This window comes from Megascapheus bottae, chromosome 29 (genome assembly GCF_031878675.1).
Source record: "Megascapheus bottae isolate mThoBot1 chromosome 29, mThoBot2.hap1, whole genome shotgun sequence".
NCBI lineage: Eukaryota > Metazoa > Chordata > Mammalia > Rodentia > Geomyidae > Megascapheus > Megascapheus bottae.
The window spans coordinates 266,126-293,851 of record NC_143537.1 but is presented as its reverse complement, the minus strand read 5'-3'; the positions used below and the strand labels follow the sequence as shown (position 1 = coordinate 293,851).

The 27,726-nt window shown below is 37.5% G+C and overlaps 1 protein-coding gene across 8 annotated transcripts in view; it reads right to left on the bottom strand.

Moving 5' to 3' along the window:
* The window catches only part of Fbxw11 (F-box and WD repeat domain containing 11), an 84,869-nt gene that overhangs the window by 28,468 nt on the left and 28,675 nt on the right, over positions 1 to 27,726 (bottom strand). For 5 of the 8 annotated variants that reach the window (XM_090321234.1, XM_090321238.1, XM_090321237.1 and 2 more), the window contains 4 exons: positions 15,229 to 15,291; positions 11,340 to 11,565; positions 859 to 1,045; positions 204 to 294 (listed from right to left, as the gene is read on the bottom strand). In XM_090321234.1, coding sequence (XP_090177360.1) covers positions 204 to 294; positions 859 to 1,045; positions 11,340 to 11,565; positions 15,229 to 15,291 — 567 coding nt within the window. The remainder of the gene's footprint in view (positions 1 to 203; positions 295 to 858; positions 1,046 to 11,339; positions 11,566 to 15,228; positions 15,292 to 27,726) is intronic. The other 3 variants (XM_090321235.1, XM_090321241.1, XM_090321242.1) reach the window with 1 other exon arrangement.

The window sequence follows — 27,726 nt, the reverse complement described above, 5'->3', positions numbered from 1 at the left end:
TTAATTAAGCCAAAGGCACCCAGATCAGATTTTACTTTTAAAAAAAAATGTAAAAAACAGATGCAGGTTATACATGAAGACATTTATTCTAAAAGGTAGACTACTAAAAAATGGACTATGATTTAAGAACAAAAGAATACTCTAGGCAATATTAAGTTGGCAAGACCCAAACTGTACATAAAACAGATAAATCATAAAGTTACCTCTATATCCTGGATAATCTTTGGGTATAAGGATCTATAAAATGAATTGGGAGGGCCATCTGTAGGTCGGTTTTTAAACAGATACTGATCCCTGGCAAACAAAAACAAATGTTATATTTTTGTACACAAAATAGTGAATCTTATTTAAACATGGTACTTATAAAGAGAAGATTTCCTGTCTTTTATGTCTATCAGCTTACATTGCACTTTGACAGTTCTAAACCAGCATTTTTTTGTTTGTTTTTCCTGCAGTGCTATGGATGACTCTCCTTGTGCATGCTAGGTAAGTATTCTCAATCAAAAGCAGGGGTTCTGACATTTAAATTTCCATCTTGGAGAAGGTACAATTCAATTCATAACTCTGCCATTCTGCTTGCCTTTTGTTTTCTGAATACCAACACACAATAGTCTAGCCTATCATTTTAGAAAGCTTAATAAGTGCTAATAATAGTTTTGTGAGAAATCTAATCTGTGTCTTAGTCTATAGTTCGCTTTCTCTGTGCTGAGCCATTTAGCACATGTCAGAAAGGAAATTTCTAGCAGCTTTAAATTGTTCCCCCACCTCTTGACAATTCAGTCTCCTGAGCGATCAAATTTGCATCAAGTCAGCTATGTGACACAGATACTTTTTGTACAGGAATAAGCAGACACTTACCACCCTCTTCTCTCAGACAGCCCTTTCCACAGAGGATCAGTGCGTACCATTCTTTCAATCAACTTCTTCCAAAGCATTCCTTCTGAGATTACTCGCTGCCATTCTTTACACACCAGCTCAGCTGCACACAGAGACCGGGCATCCAGGTACGAAAGAATGTTTTCTGCTATGTGGTCTAAGCCTTGCTCTACAAAAAAGAAGGAACGGCAGGGAGATGATTTCCTTAAAGGCAAGAGAAATGGCAGAAATGGAGAATCCTGACTTCCGTGAAATAATATGAAAAGATATGTAAGTAAAAGAAATGCCCAAGTTCACAAACATACGCACATCACTTTGGTTATTTTTTTGTTATGACAACTGTTTCCTGTGTGTAAAAGCTGACCTTGGACAGTTCTTTATTTTTCAGATATTGTAATAAAAAAGCATTTTCTTATAAGAACCTTAAAGGGTTATGACTCCCCTAATTGTACAGATGAAGTACAAGAGAGGTGGTGAAACAGGACTGGAACTCAACATTTCTTACTACAAAATTTGTGTTGAGTGCCATCATACACTGTTTTTCACAACAAATCACAGTTCTTTTGAGTCCCTGAGAGTTAAGAAGGAAAACAGCCCAGATTTTTAAAAGTTTGAAATGTGCTAGGACAAATCAAGATTGTACTTAGATGTGTTTTTTGTCAATTGTTGTATCTCCCTTTAGTGGTTAACACTTTTTATTCCCTAACAGAGGGTAAAAAAAAAAAAGCCTTAAAAGCAACAGCAACATGTCTACAAATCACTTGAGAGCCTGTCATTTACAATGGAGAGGAGATAATGACAGGAATCACTGTGGCTACCTGCCAGCTCCTTCCTGGCCTCCAGGTATACTCTCTGTAATAAAGGAAGCAAGCGTTTTCCCAGGCCTGCCTATGTCTATATAGGTTTAAATAAGAACAAGGATGACAGGAAATTTTAAGTTCCTGTCTCAAACTCACCACTGACTAGCTCCAACTAGTTTTATAACATGAAACAAACACTGAAACATTCTGTTGCCTTTATTTTCTACAAAATGGTAACATACAGACTTATGAAAAGATTTTAAAGACAAAAGAGAATTCTACAAATGAATGAATGTTCTCTTTAACAAGCTTAATGTTAAAGACTGGGGAGTAAGTGAATCATTAAACTTTCAGTCTAGTTTGTTTATATTATTATTAATTGGAGGTACAGCCTCAGCCTTATTTAAAAAAAATATCAACATGAATGATACCCACTTGTAATACAAGCACTCAGAAGGCAAAAGGTTCTCAACTTTGAGGCTGGTCTTGTCAACTTAGCAAAATTGTATCTCAAAGAAACAAAAAGAAATAGAATAAAGCAAAGCAATAAAAAAGAAATGCTTCACAAACCAGAGATTTCTTCAAGCCTCAGAATGACACTGTTATTCTGTTGCTTAACATATACTAAATCTCTTACCCTGGATTAGGGCTAATACTCCAGCTATGAAGACTCCAGGGCATTCTTACTTAAACTTGGCTATCTTGCAGCTACACAATCAAAGATAGAATGCCTTTACCTAATGGTCCCTGTTAGGAATGTTAGGCCTGGGAAAATGGCCCTTTCCTTTGTGTTCTTTCTATGGGAGAGAACCCACAGGCCCCTCCTTCCCTTCATTCTCTCTCCTAGAAAACTGCATGTGGCCATTCCTAGAAGTTCCTGCCCACCACCTGCACTTGTTACTGCCAGGTAACTGGCTGCTATGTAACTGTGGGTCAGTGGAAGGTTCCCCAGGCTCTGACAGGGTCACTTCCTCATTTGCTGTGGTCACATCTTCTTACCCTTCCCTATATAATCTCACTTCACCATTTGTCACACTGCTGCATCCTGTTCTAGAGTGTAGCCGGGTGGTTTGGCTCTCCCAACAAACTCTTCTTGCCTGAAACACACTGGCTCCTCTGGGCAACCCTTGTAAATAATCTCACAGCAGCCTCCCCAAGTGGCAACAAGCTAAACTAAAAATCTAAGACCTCTCTCCCTATCAACCTCTATTAAAACAATTTGCCAGAAGTGGTGCTAAGGCTCCAGTGGTAGAGCGCTAGCCTTGAGTACAAAGAGGCTCAGGGACAGTGTCCAGGCCCTGATTTAAGTTCCAAAACCTGCAAAAACAAACAACAACAACAAAAGAATTTTCTCTAATTCTGGCTTTTAAGTCAGTTAGGAGCTGATTCTTGTAGCAGTATCTCCTTACTAGAAGGCACCTTCAAAACTATACCCCTGACCTATCCAGAAATCTTGATTTTTATAAACCAAAGAATGGACTTTTGATGTCAGATCAACATAATGGGTAAATGCCAGAAAGTCAGTATCAGTATCAAACTTAACAATTAATACCCTATAAATAGACCTCCTCCCACTGTGCTCAGCAATCACCTCTGGGTACTACTGCATAAGACTAAAACAAGCTGCACAAGGATACTTGCACGTGGAGCTCCACACTGGTTTTCTATTTTTTTTCCTCAATGCTCTGCAAATCTGACATTCATAGACTTTGTCACTCTCTAGGAAAACAAGGATTCTAGGCCTCCTTGTTCACAGTATTCTTAAAATATATTCAAATCTTCATCACAATTTTTCATTCATTCCTTAATAAGGGCCATTAGTGTTAGGAAGGAAAAAAATTACACAAGGGTGATTATACTGTTTCTTTTTTATTGCCACTACACCATTAAATCTAAGCACACTAGCACTTCAATTTTTATAATACTCCTCCAAGCAAGCAATATCCTCCAAATATTTTATTTCTCTCTTGGATTATTCTAAATATTTGGGGCAATATGACACTGGGAATTAGTCTTCTGGATGGAATTCTCAGAGACTCAGGTCATCTTTCTGTGAACTACGACCTTGTGATCCTTTCTTTCATCATCTATCTTTAAGCAATAGCCCACAGATAATCGCCTATGTCTCAGTCACCATGGCTAACAGATTCAGCACCACATCACATGTACAGTACACCTCAGCTATCATAAGCTGAAGCTGTATTTATCCTGATTATAACTGCATCATACCAAAATCCATACTTATTATTTTTAAAAAGAGCCTACCCATAGCATAACAAATCCAGCTCATCACTGAATTACCTCTGCTTGTTTCTACACATACTAGAATACAATCATTTATGTCCACATCACTCAGTCCTCCTAGTGATACACTAATCAATTCCATTCTTGAATCCTTTGCTTTGTAAGAGATGAACAACAAGGGAAGACTAGAAAGGGAGCCTGCCCTTTCTGGTCTCAATGGCTATAAGGTTCTATCACTTGTTTGCAAACTGGGAAAGCAGCATCCAAATCACTTGGTCAGTGTGAGTGAGACCAAGAGCTTAGGTTAAGCCTGTGTGGCTATATCTGAGTCATGTAGGATGACTGATATTCAAAAAGACATCAACCAAAACCAAAAACAAACAAACAAACAAACAAAAAACAGATTTCCCAGATCTCTTGACCTCCTGAACAAATCTCTGGTTGACGATGCCCAGAAATCCATACTTAAGAAATGTCACCAGCTATTTCTAACAACTTGGGAACTATTGGTCCATAGTAAAAAAAAAAAAAAAGTCCCTTTTAGTCCTCTTTGATCTTTCTTCTTCACAGAATGCTCACAACTAAAATACTACTAAACTACTGAGTAGCTTTTGAGTAAGTGAACACCTTAAGTAACATCTTACTAGAAGACATTTACTCTTCTTTTCAAATGTTACTAGTCTAAATAAACAACATCTCAGTGACACCTATGGAGGCTAGATTGATCTCCTTTGGTCCTGACTGTAAATTTACTTCATCCTTAGAGGAGATAGTAATTTTCAGTTGAACAATAACCTATTTGACTCTTGTTTTTGTCAACTGCTACCTACATGACCTTAAGCAAATCCATTTTCCTTTCTGGAATATTATGGGCCAGGAGTTTGGCCTAGTGGTTGAGTGCTTGCCTAGCATGCATGAAGACCTGGGTTTGATTCCTCATTACCACATACATAGAGAAAAGCCGAAGTGGTACTGAGGAGCCCAAGGACAGTGCTCAGGCCCTGAGCTCAAGCCCAGGACTAGCAAAAGAAAAAAAAAAATGAAATTAAATTTTAAAAATCCAAAGAAAAGAATATTATCAAATGCTTCAAATGGATTATTTTGTATCATCTAAAAATAACTCTTCAGGACAGAAACTCTCAATGTTTTCATATTACAAGGTAGGAATTCGACCAGCTTAGCTGGGAGGGCTAATAACTGACAAAAAGAGCCTGATACATAACAGGTGCTCAATAAATGCCAGGCTTCCTTTTGTTTTCTCATTCCTAAATCTCCTTAGCTGATATCAGTGGTCAAGGAGGCTAAGTAGACTTCTTCACCTATGTAACAACATGTAGTAACAGACAAATGTACATCTTATATCTCTTCCAGCAAAAAAAAAAAAAAGCCTCTCTTAGCGTTGATCTAAGATTCATATCCTCTAAAATGCTTCCAGAAGGGTAAGAATCACAGTTTCTATTTGGGGGACATTAGCATAGTCACCTCTCTTGGGCCATGCAGATCTTGGAACTTTCTGAATTTCGAGACTATGCAGGACAAAGAAGTTACTAAATGAAGTAGTCCATTTGCCTGAGCTTTAAAAAAAAAAAAAGTACTCTGCAATGTTAAAGCTGGGCACTTTTCCTAAGAACCTATGTCTGGGTCTCATTACCTCTATCATGTTGCAACTCCCCCAACTCCCACCACCACCTCTCCCGAGGCCACAGGACCCACTACAACCTCAGAAAAAGGAAGCCATATTACTACAGATACTACTCTGTGCTAATTACAGGCACCACATCAAAGTCTGGAAATTGCAAATAATAATAAACACAATTAAAAGGCACAAATTTCAAAGCTAAATATGCACATAAACCTAACAAAATGAAACTCAAATGTGTGATATTATTTCAATGTCCTTGACTAGAGCCGGTTTGAACACAACTGCTTAGGATCATGCAATTACAGAGACTTCCTTTATTTCAGAAAAGCATTTCAAAGAGCAGCTACAAGAAACTCTCTTTCCCACTCAGCTCTGCTATCCCTTCCCCCTTGGGAGTCCCAGATCAAATAAAAGCATAAATTAGAAAACTTTTAACAAAAAACAATGCAAAGTTTGTTCATGGATGCCTTTCACTTGTAATTGGCCAACAGGGGTTCAGGCAGAAATTAAGTGAAAAGAAGCTCCCAGTCTTTTTCTACAAAGTATCCAGGAAACCACACAATGAACTGGCAACATGCAACCCTATAGTATCAACTCAAAACAGTGGAATAATTAAAGGTCTAGCATCTCTAGGGTTTAGTTTGGTTTTGTTTCTGTCTTTAAACTGATATCCTCAGAGTACCCTAACTGTCTAATCTTGACAATATACTCTTTTTTTCTGCCCTACTGGGATCACTGCATCCAGCTTGAAGCCTTAAGCTATGCTCTAGTTCCATCTCTCAAGACCTATGGTCTAGTTTCTCACATTTATAGTCCAATAACAGCTTTCCAACCTTACTTGAGGGCAAGATAAATAATATATAACGGCCAGAGAGCAAAGTGTTTTGAAATTTTTAACTGCTTGAACACCAACTTGATCTTCAATGCTTATCATGTTTTTTGAAGTACAATATACCATACCTATATTTCAAATGGTATAAAATTACTCAACAACAGTTCTTACAAACCATAACCTAGCCGACAGAAACTGACATTACAGACTAAACATTTACCATGATTTTTAGAAAAGCATATCATAATTATCACTTTTTCCACTGAACCAAAAGGAGCCAGAAACCACAAACATTTTCCATTTCTCCTATACTGACAGGTACAATATTCATAGTAAACATTAAAAGTGCCAAAAGTATAGATGATTTTATACAACTAATATTTTCACAATCAAGTGTTTAAAATGATTGTCAATTAACAAAGTAAAAGTCAAACTTGCTGGGTGCCAATAGGTCAAACCATGAAATTCCAGCTACTCAAGAGGCTGAGATCTGAGGACTGTGGTCCAAAACCAGCCTGGGGCAAGAAGGTCTGTGAGACTCTTCTCTCCAGTTAACCACCACCACCACCACCAAAACCAAGTCAAATTCAAGACCTCCTACAGAAAGTTAAAACATCAAGATATATAATCAGAAAGTTGCTGCACATGCTACTACATCGAAGTGTGCACATATACATGAGCCTGTTTTCCCACCAACGCTCCTAAGGCAGGGTCTGTGTTAAAGAATCACAGCCAGGTTTAAGTCAAACTGACTAGACACTAACACAATCAACTTGGCCAGTTTGTCTCTAGCTATTGGATTCATGTGTATGAAATATACCGACATATGTATGTATATTCAGATCAAATTCTGTTAAAACAAATAGCATTTTAGCAAAAATATTTCCATGTCCCAGCCAACAGTCCATTCATTTCTTATAACATTCAATACCACAAAATTCCACATTAATAACAAGATATGGACAATACCTTAGAACATGCTGTAATGAAAACTGAATTGTATGCAATTATACTAACCATATTTATATACATAACACATGTTCGTCTGTTCTGCCTCTTCTCCAAGGGGTGTATACGCCCCAAAGAAAGGACTGCTTGAAATTAAATTCTGAAAATCAAACCAACCATCATAGTGCCACCTGGTGGATATTCTGTAAATATAAGGGTGTTCCCTGTTACTCAGCCATCTGGGAAAGTAATTAAAGGGAAGCAAATAAAATCATAACAGTAGAAAACAAATAATAATTAATTTGCTTGAAAAAATGGAGGCACGACTTCATTTAGTTAAAATTGCATTTACAAGCTGGGTGGCTCACATCTGTAATCCTACTCAAGATGCTGAGATTTGAGGATTACAGCTTGAAGCTTGAAGATGTGTGCAATACAAAAAGTCCAGGAGACTCTTATAAGCGATTTTAGCCTTTGCACTAATTTTTATTATTTATTTATTTATTTATTTAGCCAATACTGGGCTTGAGCTCAGGGTCTGAGCACTGTCCTTGGACTTTCTCAAGGCTAACGCTCTACCACTTGAGCTTCAGCCTCACTTCCGGCTCCCCCCCCAATATATGTATTAGTACAGAGGAATCAAACCTGGGACTTTATGCATTCTAGGCAAGCACTCTACCACTAGGCCAAACTCCCAGCCCTGCACTAATTTTTAAATCAATGCCTCCTGTTATCTAAACAATTACTAAAATGTATGACCCAACCATTGCATCCAGTTTCTCTAATTTTCATCTCCCTAATCTATACAAAGAAAAAGTGAACTGATGACTAAGATTCCTTTCGGAAATTGATTACTATAATTCTAGAAAGCAATGTCTCATATTTTGTTTTTCATTTTTCTTTTTTATGTCGGTCATGGGGCCTGAACTCTGTCCCTGAGCTTTTCAGCTCAAAGCTACTATTCTACCATGTTGAGCCACAGCACCGGTTTTCTGGTGGTTAGTTGGAGATAAAGACTCTCATGGACTTTCGTGCCTGGGCTGGCTTTGAACTGCTATCCTTAGAGCTCAGGATTCCTGAGCAGCTAGGATTACAGGAGTGAGGCAACAGTGCCCGGCCATATTTTGTTTTTCTAAAGATACAAATGAGAAACAGACATGCAACATTTTATCATGAAAAATAACAGAGGAGTCACACAACTTCTTAAGCTAGCTCTAAAATAATTTTTTGTTGGTTTGGTTTTTTTTTGTCTTTTCTTTTTTGGCACTGGGAATCGAACCCAGGACGTTGCACTTGCTAGGCAAGCGCTTTGCCACTGAGCTACATCACAGCCCTCTAAAATACATTTTTGACTCCCTTCCTAGGAATAAATAAAATCTTTGGAAGAAGGCTAAGAAATCAGGACTGGGATTGGTAGCTCAAACGGAGTTTGAAATCTAAGCTAGCCTGCTAATTTGCAACCCAGGTTTCAGGCCTGAGCCCTGACTCTGGGCCCTATGTGCTATGAAAGTACTGACAGTGTAGAATCACAGGCGACTAAGGGAGCACCTGTAGCCTAACAAGCAACAGGTTATAGAAATACAACAGTATTTTTCATCCCAGGCTTTTTCTGGACCTATCCTGACATGGCAGAAATAACTAGCACATTACACTGCCAGCACTGGAGTAAAGTGTAACTAGCACATCACATTGATGGCACTGGAGCAAATGTTATAGCCAGCAGTCTCTGAGTGAAATCTTCACATCTTACATGGTCAAATTTAAAGCACTAATGTTAAGATGTAGTATTTATACACAATGGAATTCTATGCTGCCATCAGAAAGAACGAGATCACCCCATCTGTAAGAAAATGGAAAGACTTGGAAAAATTCATATTAAGTGAAGTAAGCCAGACCCAAAGGAACAGAGGCTCAATGGTTTCCCTTATTTGTAATAATGAGTACAAACTTTGGACTCTCCTAACAGAAAAAGAGCTCAAAACCTAGATACATATAGGATGAGGCTAAATGAAAGGACCTTTAGGATAGGGAAAGAAGAGCTATATAACATGTGATTGTTGTTCTTAATGTACTATGCTATTTCTCATCTCTTTTGTTGTCCCTTGGTTATTCTCATATTGTTACAGTATCTTACCTTATAATCTGATATACTGTATATACATTTATTTGTTTACTTGATATAGGAAAGGGAAGGGGGAAACAAAATGAAGGGAGGGGGTGGGTGGAGGGAAATGAGGACAAAAACATGAGAATGGGTATCAATGTGTGTGAAGTAATTCTTCTATCTGGCAAATATAACTGTAACCCTCTATTAATTATAATAAAAAATATATGAAAACACTAATGCTAAAAGACAGAAAAGAACAAGTGGTCAGAAAGTCAAGAATTGTATAACTACTTTGCAGGATACTATCATAGTGGTTACATGTCACTCTATGTCTGTCTAAGCCCATAAAATTAGAGCACCTAGAATCCCTTATATGCTTGGACTTGTGGGGATGGTGATGTGTCAGAGTAGGTGAACAGCTCGGTGGCAGGCATTAACAATGGGGGAGGCTACATACACAAGGGACAGGGGAAGACAGTAAGAGGATACAAGGATTCTCAATAATTCTCATTTAAATTTGCTGTAAACCTAAAACTGCTCCTAAAAAAGAGTAAAATCTCCTTTTAGAAAAATCAAACTTAACCAGAAATGGGTGTGGTATGTCTGTATGTGTGTGTATAAGTATACATCTCCTGCCTATGTACATGTAGGGGAGGGTGTTCAGAAGAGAATGCAGAAATTAGTTTCCAAAAAAGTAACGAAGAGGCCGGAAGTTTCGCCTAGTGGTAAAGTGCTTGCCTAGCATGCACGAAGACCCGGGTTCAATTTCTCCGTACCACATACAAAGAAAAAAAGCCAGAAGTGGTGCTGAGGCTCAAGTGATAGAGTTCTAGACTTGAGAAAGCTCAAGCCCAGGACTTCCCCCCCCCAAAAAAAGTAATAAAGCCGTGCACGGGTGGCTCACACCTGTACTCCTAGCTAATCAGGAGGCTGAGATCTGAGGATCATGGCTTGAAACCAGCCCAGAAAAGAAAAGTCTGAGACACTTATTACCAATAAACTACTTTAAAAGGGGGGGGGGGGAAGCCCGGCGTGGTGGCTCACACCTGTAATCCTAGCTACTCAGGAGTCTAAGATCTGAGGATCACAGTTCAAAGCCAGCCCAGGCACAAAAGTACCTGAGACTCTTTATCTACAATTAACCACCAAAAAAGTGGAAGTGGTTTTCTGGCTCAAGAAGGAGGGTGGTAGGCTTGAGCTGAATAGCTCAGGGACAACGCCCAGGCCCAGAGTTCAAGCCCCACAACCGACCCCCTCCCCCCCCCAAAAAAGCCAGGGCTGGGAATGTGGCTCAGTGGTAGAGTGTTTGCCTACCAACACAGGAAGCATTGGGTTCAATTCCTCAGTACTACATACACAGAAAAACCCAGAAGTATTGCTGTGACATGGCTCAAGTGGTTAGAGCATTGCCCTTGAGCAAAAGAGTTCAGGGACAGCACCTAGGCCCTGAGTTCCAGCCCCAAGACCAGAATAAAAAATGAGCGCATATATATATATATATATATATATATATATATACACACACACACGCACATACATACACACACATATATACATATTATATATATTACATATGCTATATACACTATGTATCTATGTTATAGTTTATATATACTATAATGGCAAATTGAAGACTGAATATATGATATTAAATTTAAAATGGTCATTTCTTTAAAAAGGCAATTTAAAAAGCTAAATAAAGCAATAGCACTAAACAATAATCACTGGCATACAACAATTAAAATTTAATTTACAAATACAGTGGATGGTTCCAAGAAATAATGGCTCACGCAGCATGCATTTATTCCCTTCACAAACATGTATTCATCCCCACCTAGCCTCTGAAGCTAGGCATTCTTCCACTGTTCAGCTGCTGTCAAGTACAGTTACCTGGTAACGCTGTAATGAAGTCCCGCTGCAACATGGGCTTCAGGTAAGAGTTAATATGTCCATGCTGATAATGACACATTCGTGAAATAAGATGTTCCACAAACTCGACTTGATCTGATTCAGACCACTGGTCAAAATATTTAATACACAAGTCCTTTTCTTTCTGGTAGTTTCCTTCTGATGGCCTCTTTCTGGAGACGATCACAGATGATGTTCCATTGCTTATCTATTTTAGAAAATAATAAATGGATAGTTTGACAAAAGAAAGAGATCTAGTTGATATTTCATTCAAAATATTTTATACCCTTAAGTATTTCTTAAGATGCCAATTTTACTTATTACTTTATTTACTTTATTATTACTTTACTATTCAGTAAGCAATTAGAAATTCATTCTTTCACCACACTAAATGTAGAAAGTATAGCTAAATGTTTTGGAGAGGATCTAACTTCCCAATGGCAAAATGGCAAGTTGTGATTAATAGCTTGTTTTACTTCCTCAAAATTAAATGTAAATGCTAAATACAACAGCCTCCCCTTATATATGAAGTAGCTTTTCAAGTCCCTTGCAACAGTGGAGAGTGCAATAGTGGATACCAAATAGTACATACACTATGATTTTATAGATACATACCTACATAAACACATATTTACTTATAGTAAAGTTTAGCTTATAAATTAGCTTATGGTAAATAATAAACAAGTAATAATGCAACTATATAACAATATATTGAAATAAAAGTTATGTGAATATAATTATATATCTACCTCCTCCAATCTCAAATTTTCCATTGAATATTGTCAGCCTATTGACTGTCACAAGAGGCAAGAACATAGGTAACAAGGGCTAGGAGTTTAGCCTAGTGGTAGAGTGCTTGCCTAGCATGCATGAAGACCTGGGTTGGATTCCTCGGTACCACACACATAGAAAAAAGATGCAAGTGGTGTTACGGCTACGGCTCAAGTGGTAGAGCTCTAGCCTTAAGAAAGTTCAAGGACAGTGCTCAGGCCCTGAGTTCAAAGCCCAGAACTGGCAAAAAAAAAAAAAAAATGATTTCTCGGTATCACATACATAGGAAAAAGCCGCAAGTGATGTTGTGGCTCAAGTGGTAGAACTCTAGCCTTGAGAAAGTTCAAGGACAGTGCGCAGGCCCTGAGTTCAAAGCCCGGGATTGTCAAAAAAAAAAAAAAATTAAGTAACAAGCTAGATAACAGGTTCAGTCTGTCAGACTGGCAGGTACTTTATATGTAACCAATACGTTCTTCTATCATATGAATTATTCATCAAATCTACCTACATGTCCCTGTATAGCATCTGTGTGTGTATCTAATTTTAACCAAAACTATAGGACAAGGAATATAGCTCATTGAGAGAGTTTAATCCTTGGCATTGCCTCGAAGAAAAGAAAAAGAAATAACTATATGCAATGTGCTGAACAATAGCCTTGAAAAGTAATCTGAATCCCTAGATTCAAACCACAACTACTGCTAGTTTGATAAGACCAGTAACTTTTCTGTTTATAAACAAAATAAACTCTGCTCTCAAACACTTGCCAAACAAGTAATCTATCCATCATTCTTCTGATAGCCTCACCTAGAACGTTAATACAAGAAAATTGTGACAGCTGAACCCGTAAATTACAAATGTCTGTGTCACTGGGGGTCTTGTATTTAGAACCTTAAGCAGAAAGAACCAAGAGTTTTTGTTAATAATATGTCATCTGACTTTAATTAGAATTAACCTTTCCCAGAAAGAAGATATCCTTTGTAAATCTCCAGATCAGCTTTCAACCATTATTTAAAAAACAAAAAACAAACAAACCAACAAAAACTTTCTGAGCTTACTGTATATCCTTACATCTACATCTAGAGGCAGGATCAGAAGACATTTATCTTATTGCCATTGTTCTTATTCTGCCCCCCACTGCCAAGAACTTGTGTGAGCTCAGGGGCACCACGCACCAGGGGGTATCAATGATCAGAAACGCTTAAATTTTGCTTGTAGAAAGACATTCCTAACAGACTCCATCCAAATAAGAATTCAAAACAGACATGAAACAAAGGTATTTGCTGACAATATTAATAGGCATAAAAGAGGCTATCTTTAAACATAAAATAACCACCATGCTATAATTGAAAAAAATTAGAGCTACCCAATTATAGGCAACTGGCTAAATTATAACATGTCTTCATAGAAGAGCCAGAATATAGTCACTAAAATTAGATACATAAAGTAAAAACATAGTAAGAGTCCACATACATGGGGTAGTATTAATGAAAAAAGGTGCAGCATTATAATCACAATAAGGGAGCACACAACTATAAAAGATATATACAGAAATGCCAAACATATCTCACCTTGAGAACAAGTCACATTTCTTTCCTCCTTTATTTATATACTTTTGATATATTTTATAAAATAATTGCCTTCATTACAAGTAAATATAATGTTATTAACTTGTATTTGTGTACTGCTTTATAATTTACAAAGCACTTTCACAGCTGGGCACAGTGGAACACGCCTGTAATCTTAGCTACTCGGGAGGAGGGTGAGATCTGATGATCATGGTTCAATGCTAGCCCTAGCCTGGGTACTGAAGAATGTGAAACTCTTGTCTCCAATTAATCACTAGAGAACGGAAAGTGGGGCCGTTGCTCCAGAGGTAGGGCGGTAGCCTTGAAGAGCTCAGGGACAGGGCCCAGGCCAAGTTCAAGCCCCATGACCATCACCAACAACAATAAAAAGCCTTTCATATCCATTATTTCCTTAGCCAGGTTCCTAACCATCTAGTCCTTAGAGTATTTGTATACCATGAACAAACAAACTAGAAGGTAGAATCTTTTAAAATTGAAAGCTAAAGTGTTAAGACCATGGCAATCACTGGAAAATGAAGAAAGTCCTATTGTAAAATAATGTATAGGGGCCGGGAGTTTGGCCTAGCATGCATAAAGACCCAGGTTCGATTCTTCAGTACCACATACATAGAAAAAAAAGCCAGCAGTGGTGCTGAGGCTCAAGTGGTAGAACTCTAGCCTTGAGAAAGTCCAAGGACAGTGCTCAGGCCCTGAGCTCAAGCCCAGGACTGGCAAACATAAATAAATAATATATATATATGTATATATATATATATATAAAAGATACAAAATTCAGTTTGCACGTATTTAAAAACAATAACACCATCTCCATTATTAAATCGCATTTTTCATATTTGACTTCCATTTTCCCACTCAGCCCAGTAAAACCTTTCTCTCGTTGTTTTTGTTTCATCTTAAGCATATTAGCTATACATTATTCTTGTTAACTAATCTGTTTAGGTTTAGATGAAGTGAACTCATAGATTTATTTTAATATATTATTCTCTTCAGTTTTAGATTTGTTTTACCTTGCAGAATTATACCATGACGGCTGCTGGGAAACCAAACCATGCAACTTTACATGCTCCCACTCCCTACTATCCCTCCCCCAAATCTGGGAGATTGGAAGAAAATTGGCAACTTTGAAAGAGTTGAGAAGAGGAGACAAAAAGAAAATTGAAAATAAATAGGAAAAGAAAAAGTAGGGATTAGGAGCTAACTAGGAAAAAAAAACCATTACTGTATACATTTGGAGTGTGACATGGTACCACGATTACATCAAACGGTATTCAACTATGCCACAAACCAAATGCATTTGGCTATTGCCAGTTTAGAGAATCTCTGTGAAAACTCCAAAATTCTTTACTATTTGCAGTGCTGCTTTCCTAGGAAAAGATGATAAAGAAAAGTGGATTCTGAAACTAGTCAAACTGTACAAAAGAAAAAAGAAAAGGCTCAGCTCATGATTTCACTAAGGTCATGAACTTGGGAGTAACTCATCTACAGTATGTCAATTGCTATCTTATCATTCCTACCTGCCAAAGGGTATTTTTCTTTGGGGACTCATCTTCATTTTGATCTTCCATAACTGAAGTGTTCTAAGGGGGGAAAAACAGGTTATTTGAATTATGCTGAGTTTTGCAAACATAAGACATAATTTTGAGAACCCAAATTAGAGCTTATCAACGCAAATCCAAGAACTCTTTGGCTTGTGGAAAATATGTGGCATTTGAGTAAAGGGAGTTAGACTTGTCTTTCATAAATCAGTAGTTGCTAGACAAAAACAAGCATACAGTGTTTACTTATCAAGGCTAAAAAGTGGTAGTAGCACTGAAGCTCCGTCACTGTACTTACTCTTTTACTTGTGGGGGGAAAAAAAAACCTCAAAGATTTACGAAGTTTCAATGACTGCACAAATTCTTTACTAGAATGTCTGCTACTCAAAGACTGGCAATTAAAAATGACAAAACCTTGGAAATGTGCTCCCACCTTTCCTCTCTGATAGCCTAGTTTCAGGAATGGCTTTGTAATGGTCCTTAGCAGGCACCATGGGTGCCCTAAACTTTTCCCTGAAGGGAAGGATGCTATAAGCTACCAACAATCTGGCTTGCCTTGGAAATGCATTATCTTTTGATTTTTGTGTTTATTGCACAAAGAGGCATTGTGTAATTATTCTTTCTGGTGACCTAGACGTTCAATAGATGCCCATTAACTGGAGATTATACATGATTGGATTTTCTCTTTTGCTGTTCCTACTTAATGGAAACTTAATGAGAAGAAGGGGAGGGGGACTGTGCTCTGAAAGGAATAATAGCTCATTTATTGACAGCGGTCTAAGATTCCCTCCCAAATCTCAAATTCTAAGACTGAGCCACAAAACTTAAAACAGCAGTATTTGTCCCCTCGCCTTATTAAAAAAGGATGAAGGCAGTATGTCCCATTGTCCAAATCAGGGCTAGAGTGGAAGCAGCAATAAACAACATTAAATGGGAAAAAAAGAGTGTGATTTCCTTTTACTGCCATCTTAAAAAGACTCAGGGATAAAGCCAGCAGGTTTCCTTAGAAGAAAGAACAAAGTAAGAACAGTAATTCAGTGTACCACAACCCCAGAGTATGGCATCTAAGAAGCCATCTTGAATGTCATAGTTTCTAAGAGGAGCAAGGATAAGGACACCTGGTTGGAAACATGAGAGGGCAAAACATGTAGAGGACTACAGAATGATGCAGAATTAAGATAGGCTAAGTAAGGCTCCTCCCCCAAGTCTCCAAGCACGCTGGAGGAAATGCTTGTTCACCTGTCCTAATCTAGGTTACCTTAATACTCCCTTCACTCAAGGCAAAACTAAACATGTCAGATGACCCTACAGACTACCCAGAATCCACTATCTTTATGGTAAGAAAACCCAATTCTTTCCATTTCTTCCACAACAACAAGTAATGTTTACTTATACCAAATACCACCAGAACGTAATGCCTATGTCTGAGTGTCTTTTGCCAGTAATATTTATAAAGCCAATCAATTATACTAAAAATGTGGTCACTATAATGTACTATGTTATTTATCTTCTCTTTTGTTGCCCTTTGGTTAATCTCATATTGTTACAGTATCTGACTTTGTTACCTGGTGTATTGTATATATGTTTATTTGTTTATTTGAAATAAGAAAGGGAAGGGGGAAAACAAGATGAGTGGAGGGGGTGGGGGAAGGGAAATGGGGACAAAAACATGAGAAGGGGTATTAATGTGTGAGAAGTAATGCACCTTCTATCCGGTGAATGTAACTGTAACCCCTCTATACATTACAATTTTTTAGTATGTTATTATATAGGTTTTTTGTTTTGTTTTGTTTTTGACCAGTCCTTGGGCTTGAACTCAGGGCTTGGGCTCTGTCCTTGGAAACTTTTTGCTCAAGGCTAGCACTATGCACTTGAGCCACAGCGCCACTTCCAGCTTTTTCTTAGTATGTGGTACAGAAATCGAACCCAGGGCTTCGAGCATGCTAGGCAAGCATGTTACCACTAGGGCATACTCCCTGCCCTATATATCTTAACTATTTAATGTTTACCTCTGATAGCCAAGCATTGAAACTATAAAAAAATATATTATTATGTAGCTGTACAAAGAGATTCATAAGTCAAGTTATAAGTACAATGTTTCTTGATCAATGTCACCTTTTCCTTTATTCTCTATTTTCCCCTTCCTATACATACTCTCACATTACATAGTTCATTCTTATATGATGTACACTGAACTAATCACTACATTTGCTTCCTCCCTCCATTCCTGTGTCTCCTTTTGTCCCACCCCATAAACATTTCCACTTTCTATTATTCATTCTGATAAACAGTACTTTAGTTGTTCAGAGGTGTTACTCCTTTGGATTCCTCCTCTAAGTATACCCTCTTTACTCTGTTTGTTTGTGTAAATGCATTGAGCCATATATATATATATATATATATCATCATGAATAGTTGTATTTTAAATCTAGTTTCCACATGAGATAAAACATGTATTATTTGTCTCTCTGAGCATCTCCACATAACATGATTTGTTCTAGGTCTATCCACTCCACTGTAAAATTCCATTGCATATATGGAATTTTCTTGATCCACTCATCCACTACCGGGATTTGGGCTGTTTCAGTTTCACTATAATGAATAGTGCTGCCAGTGTCTTCATTATGTCCTGATTTGTAATGTTCTGTGCAAATGGATTGTATAATACTATGTTCAGTTTCTTGGGGATTTTTTTTGGCCAGTTCTACGACTTGAAGTCAGAGCCTGTGTCCTTGGGTTTTCCTCAAAGCTAGAGCTCTACCACTTGAGCCACAGTATCACTTCTGGCTTTTTTCTATATATGTGTTACCAAGGAATCAAACCTGGGTCTTCATGCATGCTAGGCAAGCACTCTACCACTGGGCCAAACTTCCGGCCCCCCATGTTTAATTTTTTGGAGGCTTCTCTAAACTGCCTTCTGGAGTACTGGTTTATATTCCCACTAACCGTACAACAGGATTCCTTTTTACTCACATCTCTGCCAGCATTTGTTATTGTTTGAATTGGACAATTTTACTGGGGTGAGAGAATTTCAGTATTGTTTCAACTTGCATTTCCTTTATTGGTCACTCTTACTTTTTCTGAGGAGCCTCTATTTAGCTCCTTTGCCTATGTATGGACTGCATTATTAGCTTGGGGGGTAGCTTCATGAGCTCCTTGTACATTTTAGTTACGAGGCCTTTGTCAGATATATAACTGGTAAAGATCTTCTCCCAGGCTTTTGGTTGTGTTTTAAGTGCTTTGAAGTGCAGAAAGCATCACCAAACATTTTTTTGAGACTTCAACATAATTTTGATGACTTCAGTATAAAAGTCCCAGTAGGCTTCGTCCTCTCCCCCTCCTCCTCAATACAACACATGAGCTATTAAGAAACTATTAAGAGATATGGAACCAACTCAATGCCCCTCAGTTGACAACTGCATCAACAAGATGTGGTATTTATATACAATGGAATTCTTTGCTGCCATCAGAAAGAGTGACATCGCCCCATTTGTAAGGAAATGGAAAGACTTGGAAAAAATCATCTTCAGTGAAGTAAGCCAAACTCAAAGGAACATAGGCTCAATGGTTTCCCTCATCTGTCATAACTAGTATAAACCTTGGAGTCTCCTAGCCAAGGTTTACAATAGGGCAAAACCTAGATACATAAGACCATATATATAGGACAAGGCTAAATGAAATGACCTCCAGGATATGGAAACAAGAGCCATATAATGTGTGATTGTTGTTCTTAATGTACTATGTTATTTCTCATCTCTTTTGCTGTCCCTTGGCTATCTCATATTGTTACAGTATCTTACCTTGTTATCTGATATATTGTATATGTTTATTTGTTTTATTTGAAATAGGATAGGGAAGGGGGAAAACAAGATGAGGGGGTGGGGTGGGGGAAGGAAATGAGGACAAAAACATGAGAAGGGGTAGCAATGTCTGTAAAGTAATATAATGTAACCCTTCTATTAATTATAATAAAAATATATATTAAAAGAAAAAAACCCTCAAGAATCAAGAATGTGATATCAAGTTCTCATCTCTAGCTACAATGACTAATAGAGCTATACAAACATAGATACAAATGGTCATCGGGAAAGAGTAACACACAAACATAACCTCATCACATAAGTGAACCTATGTTCCTTCAGTGAACACTAAGGTGACAACTTGGTCAAGTGTTAAAAGAATCTGGACTATCAAGTGGATTTTCTTTCCTTTTCTCCCTCCCACCCTTCTTTAAGTTTACATGGCTACATTTCCCGAAATTTGCAATGTATTCCAACTAATCCCACCTCTTCTCCCACCCCTTCTATCACTCTCCCTCACCCTTTCCCTTTGCCCCATTTGCAACAGGTTTCATTGTTCTAGTTCCAGATACAAACAATATAGACCATATTTATCCTCTTTGTTGGCCCAACAGCCCTGACTAGAACTTAATTCACATTCCTCAAATTTCTGTGACCTACCAAGTTGAATTACTTTTTCCTTGATACTTCCTTCATTTATTTTCCTGAACTTTACATTACACTAATTCTCCAAATTCAAAGAAACACTAAAGTTCTTCAGAGGGAAGAACTTTATTTTTAAAAATAAAGAGAATTTTAAAAAGTTTAAAAGTCAGAGTACAATGAGGAAGGAGAATGGTTGTATATGCATTTTTTGGATGAATCTAGTGAATCATGTTGAGTGAAACAAGTCACGACCAAAGGAACAAAAAGCGCCTGGTATCCTTAATATGTGGCTATTAGATCCAAGCAGTACAAGAGCGAGGACTCAATATTTGCATACCCAATGCTATAGACATGGTATTGAAAATATAAACATAACTACATAGACATAAAAATCTATGACTCTAGAGACACAATGTTTTATTACGTAGATTAATATGTATCTATGACATACAAACCCTCAGCCTAATTTTAATTATGTTCTAAAATCTAAGTGCCAGTAATTGTATATAGAGATTCCCTTCTTGAAGATTCCCACTTGCTTGTTAAATACGTCCTTTGAAATATGATGTAAAAATGTTAATCAATTCATTAATAAAAAAATTTTAAAAAACAAATGCAACTGTAACCCCTCTGTATATCACCCTTACATTAAAAGTTATATTAAGAAAAGAAAAAATAAAGAGAATAACAAAAATTTAAAAGTCAGAGTATAATGAGGAAGGAGGATGATTGTATATGCATTTTTGTTTTTTTACCTTCAAGATCTACGTCCACACATAATGTGCTTCTACAGAAGTAAAAGAAGATGTAAAAAAATCTTGAATCAATTAGACAATGCAGCAGCTTAGGGACATTTTTTTAGTGTTACAATATAAAGCATTGGATTTCTTAGTGCTATAAATTAAAGCATTAACTCAGCAGATACTATCTCAAATGTTTCACATGTACAAGGGAAATTTGAAAAAATACAAAAATAATATGTATCCAAATATTATCATAAATAGTATATTTTTCTGATCTACAGAATATAGGTTGGTTTTGAAGAAAAAATATACTTTTAAACAGCTGATTCAACTGTGCACATTGCGTCAGAATGTCAGAATCGTCTATATGTTCCTATTATGGAATAAAGCAGAACTTCAGCTCTAAATTTATGTAAAAAAAAAAAAACTTAGCACACATTAGTTTGAACTGAAAAGCACACAATGTTGACAGAAATTAAAGAAACAATAATGAAATTCCTCCTTGTCCATGGATTTTCAAGATACATTTTTTTTTTGGGGGGGGGTCAGTTGTAGGGCTTGAACTCTGGGCCTGGGCTCTTCAGCTCAAGGCCATCACTCTACTATTTGAGCACCCACAGCACCACTTCTGGTTTTCTGGTGGTTAATTAGAGATAAGTCTCACAGGTTTTTGTGCCATGATCCTCAGATCTCAGCCTCCTGAGTAGCTAGAATTACAGGCATGAGCCACCTATTCCCATCTGCAAGGTACCTTTTAAGATGTTACTTCAATGTAATTTCTGCCAATATCCTAATAGTGCTTTTTTGTTTCCTGCAGAAAGAAAAATGCATCCTAAGTTTATATGAATCTCAAGGGAACCTAGATAGCCAAAACAATCTTGGAAAAATAAAATAAAATAAAGTTGGCTCCCAAAGTGCTTTCAAGTCAAAGCTGATTTTAAAACTCAATTGCAAACTGGCTACAAGACAAATACACTCATGCCTGTAATCCTAGCAATTCAAGAGGCTAAGATGGAAGGACGACAGTTTGAAGCCAGCTAGTACAGCCTACAAGACCTACTAGCAAAGCAGTCAAGTTGGAGAGGAGTCCCACTTGGTAGAGCAAATCATGAGCGAGTAAGATGAGAAGAGAAGTCACTGAGTTCAAGCCTAAGAACTGAAGATGGGAGGGACACTGCTCATTACTAAACTACATTTTAATACAAAATATATGTGCAGCCAAAAGGATAATGGTTGATAGATGTACTTGGACATCTGGCAATATTCAAAACCCACTCATGATTAAATATGGTCAGACAACTTCCTCAGAAGCAAGAAAGCACTTGGACCGAACACAAATTCCACAAGTCATACTCAGTTTAATAAAGTAGGGAAATAAATAAAAAACTTAAATAACAGAAAGTGTACTGATAGTATGATGGTCCATAGAAAATTCTAATGAATCCAAAAAAAGAACAAAGTCAATATGCACAGTGCTATGCATACATAGAGACAAAGAATATGAAAATCCTCAGTGCTTTCTTGATTTGTTGTGAATTTATGAGTGTTCTACAAAATAAAGTCTTCAATTACAAAAAAGTAGGGGAAGGGAAGGGTGAAAGAAAACACCTAGCAGACCATATCTGAATAGAACTTCTGAAGTCCATATTATAGTTAAGACACTAAGTACAGAGAACAAGAAAAGATTACAGAAACCTACAAAAGAAAACAGGCAGGCCACTTATAATGGAAAATCCATCAGAATAACAATAATTTCTCAAAAGAACCCTTAAAAACACGAAAGCCTCCAGATGATGTATTTCAATTGGAGATAAAAGTCTCAGGTCCTTATGTGCCCAGCCTGGCTTTGAACCTTGATCTCGTATCTCAGCCTCCAGAGTAGCTAGGATTACAGGCATGAGCTACCATGCCTGGCTGAAATTAATCATTTCTGATAAAACATAAAATAAAACTAGATAATAATTCTCACAAAAGAAAAACTTTTCCTTCAAAATCAATGCTGAGGAACAGTTTCTGGCATTTCTGGCCTATTCTTTGAAAGCTTGGTAAAATTACCCTTTGAGGGGCCGGGAGTTCGGCCTAGTGGCCAGGAGTTTGCCTAGCACGAAGACCCAGGTTCAATTCCTCGGTACCACATATGTAGCAAAAAGCCAGAAGTGGTGCTGTGACTCAAGTGGTAGAGCCCTAGCCTTGAGAAAAAATCCAGGGACAGTGCTCAAGCCCTGAGCCCAAGCCCAGGACTGGCAAAAAAAAAAAAAAAAAAACAAACACCCTTTGAAACCAGCTGAACTGTTGTACTGTTGCTAATTAGTTCTCTAATATATTTCTCCATTTTTATTGGTAAGCTGTTGAAAAGACAACTCATTATTAAAAAGAACACATTTCTTCCTAACTTTAATTCTTCTCCAGTTCACATGGAGAAAACAAACTTGCAGGAATGCTCAGTTAAACAAACACAAAAAGGAAAAAAACTAGGATTAGACACTAAAGAATGTAACAGTCCTCTCTAGTCCTCTCTGCCTTTGTGACCACTTTATAGTATATGAATAGAAATTACTCCAGCATAGGGGTTGGCAAATTTTTCGGATTTCTGAAAGAGTCAAGGATATAAAGATAACCACTCTACTCTTCTGTTGAGTCTGGAGAGCATCAAGATGTACATGGCTGAAGGTGGATGTGTTCTAGTATAACTGAATTCACACAAACACTTGGGGTTTGGCTTGTATCATTGCTTGCCAAGTTTTACTTTAATGGAATACAAAGTACTGATGAAAATTTAGCTCATAACAGCGGCATCTCAAGTGACTAGGAAACTTTTTAAGAAGTAGTAACAGAACAACTGGTTAACAATTTAGAGAGATAAAATTAGGTCTGTATTTCACAGATGATACACGGACAGACTCCAAACGAATCCAAAACTCAAAAGGCTGAACTGCGAGTAATGGAAGAAAACTGGTGAAATCCTTTTAAGTATAATATAAATTATACAATTCCAGGTGCAAAAGAGAAGAGGAAAAGGAGGAGAGGAGAGGGGGAAAAAGGGAAGAGAGGAGAAAGAATAGAAAAAAAATGACTAGATAAAAAAATTTAAAACTTTTATATAGTATTCAAAAATCAAAACTGGAAAGAAATGGCAAACTGGGGGAAATAGTTTTAGCACATGTCACAAATAAAAGGACTAATATCTCTAAAAACCTCAAGTAGGGGCTTATAAAAATACAAACTCTTCAAAAGTAAAATGGACCAAATAATGAGATTTTCATATATACTATAATGTTCTCTGACTGAACATTTTTTTGTCAGTCCTGGGTTTGAACTCAGGGCCTGACCACTGTCCTTGGACTTTCTCAAGACTAGAGCTCTATCACTTGAACCTCAGTACCACTTTCGGCTTTTTTTTTTCTATGTATCTGGTAAGTACGTATGTATGGTCTATGTGGTACATACAGCCTTCATGTTTGTGTTTTTAAAAAATGTTCAGTCACAGGGCCAGGAGTTTGGCCTAGTGGTAGAGTGCTTGCCTAGCATGCACAAAGACCCGGGTTCGATTCCTCGGTACCACATACGTAGAAAAAAGCCAGAAATGGTGCTAAGGCTCAAGTGGTAGAGCTCTAGCCTTGAGAAAGTCCAAGGACAGTGCTCAGGCCCTGAGCTCAAGCCCAGGACTGGCAAAAATAAATAAATAAATAAATAAATAAATAAAAACACAAACATGGCCCTTAAACCCAGAAAGATGTTCAGATGCACTCAAAATCAAAGATGCGAATTGAAGCTCCATGCTCTACAGAGCTGGCCAACAAACACTCAGAAGCATGGCAACACGTTCTGCTGAAGCAGTGGGGAGGCTGGGAAGCTCTCTCATCTACTTCTGGTAAGAAGGCAAATGTGGACACCCTTCCTAGAGGGAAATCTGGCAATATTTAGCAAAAACAAACTACGTATGTACCTAGAACCCCAGTTCTTGGCACTGTCTGTGAAGATTCTGTGATTTAACAATAATAATATTTATAAAAAACATACATGGCATTCCCAAGAAGCCATTATTTATAATTTTTAAATGGGAATAGCTTATATGCTCTTACATAAGAGACTAGCTGTAAAAATCATTAGCATATGAACATAATGGAGTATTACATAGCAATAAAACGAGGAAGGCCTCTCTGAATTAGTAAGGTAATAATTTTCAGGTCATACTTTTACAAAGTGCGAAAGATTATACATCATACACTTTTGTACAAGAAATAAGGAAAATGTTTAAAATACACATACATTTAGCTAGCTGCTCATTAGTGCATAAATAAATGGCATTAAAGTAGATCAATTAACCACTGAAAAAAAGAACTTAAAAGATCAGACATACTACATTCTTAGGGGAGTGCATGTGTGCATGGACACCTGCATCTAATAAGATCTCACCATGGAGCACTTGTTGGCTTTGAAAAACAGTTCTCCAATCCCAAACTACAGGCATGCAGCACTGTGCCTATTTTTTTTTAATCTTAGAGTTATATTTTGTACATGCTCAAATAAATAATCAAATCAACAACAAATGAGAGAGAAAGAGACAGACTCTCAACAGAAACAAATGAACCTAATTATATTTCAAATTCCAACAGCAATACTCAATACTTAATGGTGAAATCTGAAATAATAGTTAGATAAATAGCCACAAAATTTTTTTCCTTGTATTTTGTAGAAAATGCAAACCAAGTTCCTCACTGTTTGGGAAGAGCTGCAAATACAAAAAGGGTTATTAATTCACAGACAGCTAGAATGAAATTTGTGAGACTACACTGGCTATATCAGTATAAGCTCACATGTGTGTTGGGTTTTTGGTTGTTTTTTTTGTCAGTAGTGGGACTTGAACTCTGGGCACTGTCCCTGAGTTCTTCAGTTCAAGGATACTGTCCTACTCCTGCAGCCACAGCGATACTTCCTCAGGTGGTTTTTTATTACATAGAAAAGGAGGTCTGGGGGCTGGGAGTTTGGCCTAGTGGTTAAAGTGCTTGCCTAGCATGCACGAAGCCCTGGGTTCGATTCCTTGGTACCACATAGATAGAAAAAAAGCCAGAAATGGTGCTGAGGCTCAAGTGGTAGAGCTCTAATCTTGAGAAAGTCCAAGGACAGTGTTCAGGCCCTGAGCTCAAGCCCACAACTGGCAAAAGAAAAAAGAAAAAAAGAAAAAGAAAAGGAGGTCTGAGGAAAGACAAACAAAATTAGTGTGTGTGTGTGTGTGTGTGTGTGTGTGTGTGTGCGCACGCGCGCGTGCGCGCGCATTTCCTAACACAGGTGGCTGAGATGGCCTACTGTTAAAGCACACTTGCATTCCAGATCAACAGCGTTCTTTACCAAGACATCAAGGATTCTTGGAGAAATGGCTGATCTTGAATATAGGAAATAAAAGATGAGCCTGGAACAAAACTGTTCCAACAAAGTATAAAGTATATTTAAACTATTATAAGGACAGATCAAAAGGACACAGAAATAGCCAACATTCTAGGCACAACCACTGGCCAAAGTCTGGCTAGATTATCAAAATAATAATAACTACACCCTACAAAATGGGAAAACCATTCATACTAATACAGTAAGGCAAAGACTGAAATACTAATTTTATATAAAAATTCTGAGAGATGGGGCCGGAGTTTGGCCTAGTGGTAGAGTGCTTGCCTAGCATGCACAAAGGCCAGGGTTCGATTCCTCGGTACCATATACATACAAAAAAGCCGGAGTGGTGCTGAGGCTCAAGTGGTAGAGCTCTAGCCTTGAGAAAGTCCAAGGACAGTGCTCAGGCCCTGAGCTCAAGCCCAGGACTAGCAAAAAAAAATAAATAAATCTGAGAGAGAGAGAGAGAGAGAAAGAGAGAGAGAGAGAGAGAGAGAGAGAGAGAGAGAGAGAGAGAGAGAAAGAGAGAGTTCCTAGATATTATCTTACCCAAGTAATCATTATTCACACTGAGACATATCAAAATCATGTGCTACCTCTGAGATGCAATGCATAGGAAACAGGAATAGTTTCTATTCCTACTTAAGCAAAGTCATAAGGAGGCAATACAAGTTGATAAATATACCCTACAAAATAATTGGTCTGTAATCTCTGAAAATGTACAAGTACAAAGTCTACAAAACTGAGAAGCTGTTCCAGATTGAAAGAGAGACAGCCACGGAACTGGATTGCTCGAAACTTAAATAGGAACTGAGGAATACAGATAGATGGCAATTAGGTTTCAAAATTATAGTTTACTGATAACTCTCATTGTGATTAGGTAAGAACACCCTGTTTTGTGGGAAATACGCACTAAAACACTATGTCAATTTTACCTCTGAATTTACACAGAAATAAATAGCCCTCTGCAATGTACCTGCAACTTTTCTGTATACTTATGGCTATCTCACACTAGATTATAAGTAATTTTTCAATGGTTTGTTCACATTAATATGTAGCACTTCAAAATATGGGACTATATCCCTAAGAATAAATGTGACGTGTTTTATACTTCTTTTTTAGTTTTAAGCCACCACTGTCAGATAAACTCAATAAACATTTCAAAGTAGTATTAAGAATTTTATAGATTCTGTGATGTCCCAACCATTCACTACTGGTCAATAAAAGGCAGTGTCCCCATTCATCCTTCTCCTATGATTTCTACAGGATCTCCCTGAGTCACTTTCCTTTTGGTGGTCTTTTTCTTTGAAATTACATGCAGTTTCTTCCTACTTATAATCACAAATTGTAGTATTTTAACTCTTTACTTTTCATTTTCTACTGCCTTAAAAATGAACAAACTATTTTTCCTACTGAGGATTGAATGTAGGGTTTTTTGCTTGCTAGGCAGGTACTCTGCCACTTGAGTAAGAACTCCAGGCCCTTTTGGGATTGGTACTTGCCAGTCCTGGCCAGCCTAGCCTGCAATTCTGCTTTTGCTTCGTTAGGTTGGCTCTGGCAAGTATCACTGCCACTGAATGAAACACAGTCTTATGAATATTTTTAATGTTTGGACTGGCCTCAAACCATGAATCCCCCAACTCCACATCTCAAGTAGCTAGGATTACAAGTTTGAGCCACTGTACTTAGGTAAGGATTTAACTTTTGCCTCTTATCCTAAATTAAACAACTAATGCTTATCCTACCAGTACAGAGATTTTACAAGTAACCACTGGTGTTCTACAAGTATCCATTATCCTTAAAGGAGAGTGTTTATGTGCAAAGTATCCATGAAAACTGGCACTTGGTTCTTTGCATTTCCATAGCACAGCATTGGAGCATGGGAGACAGGAGATCTTTAGTAA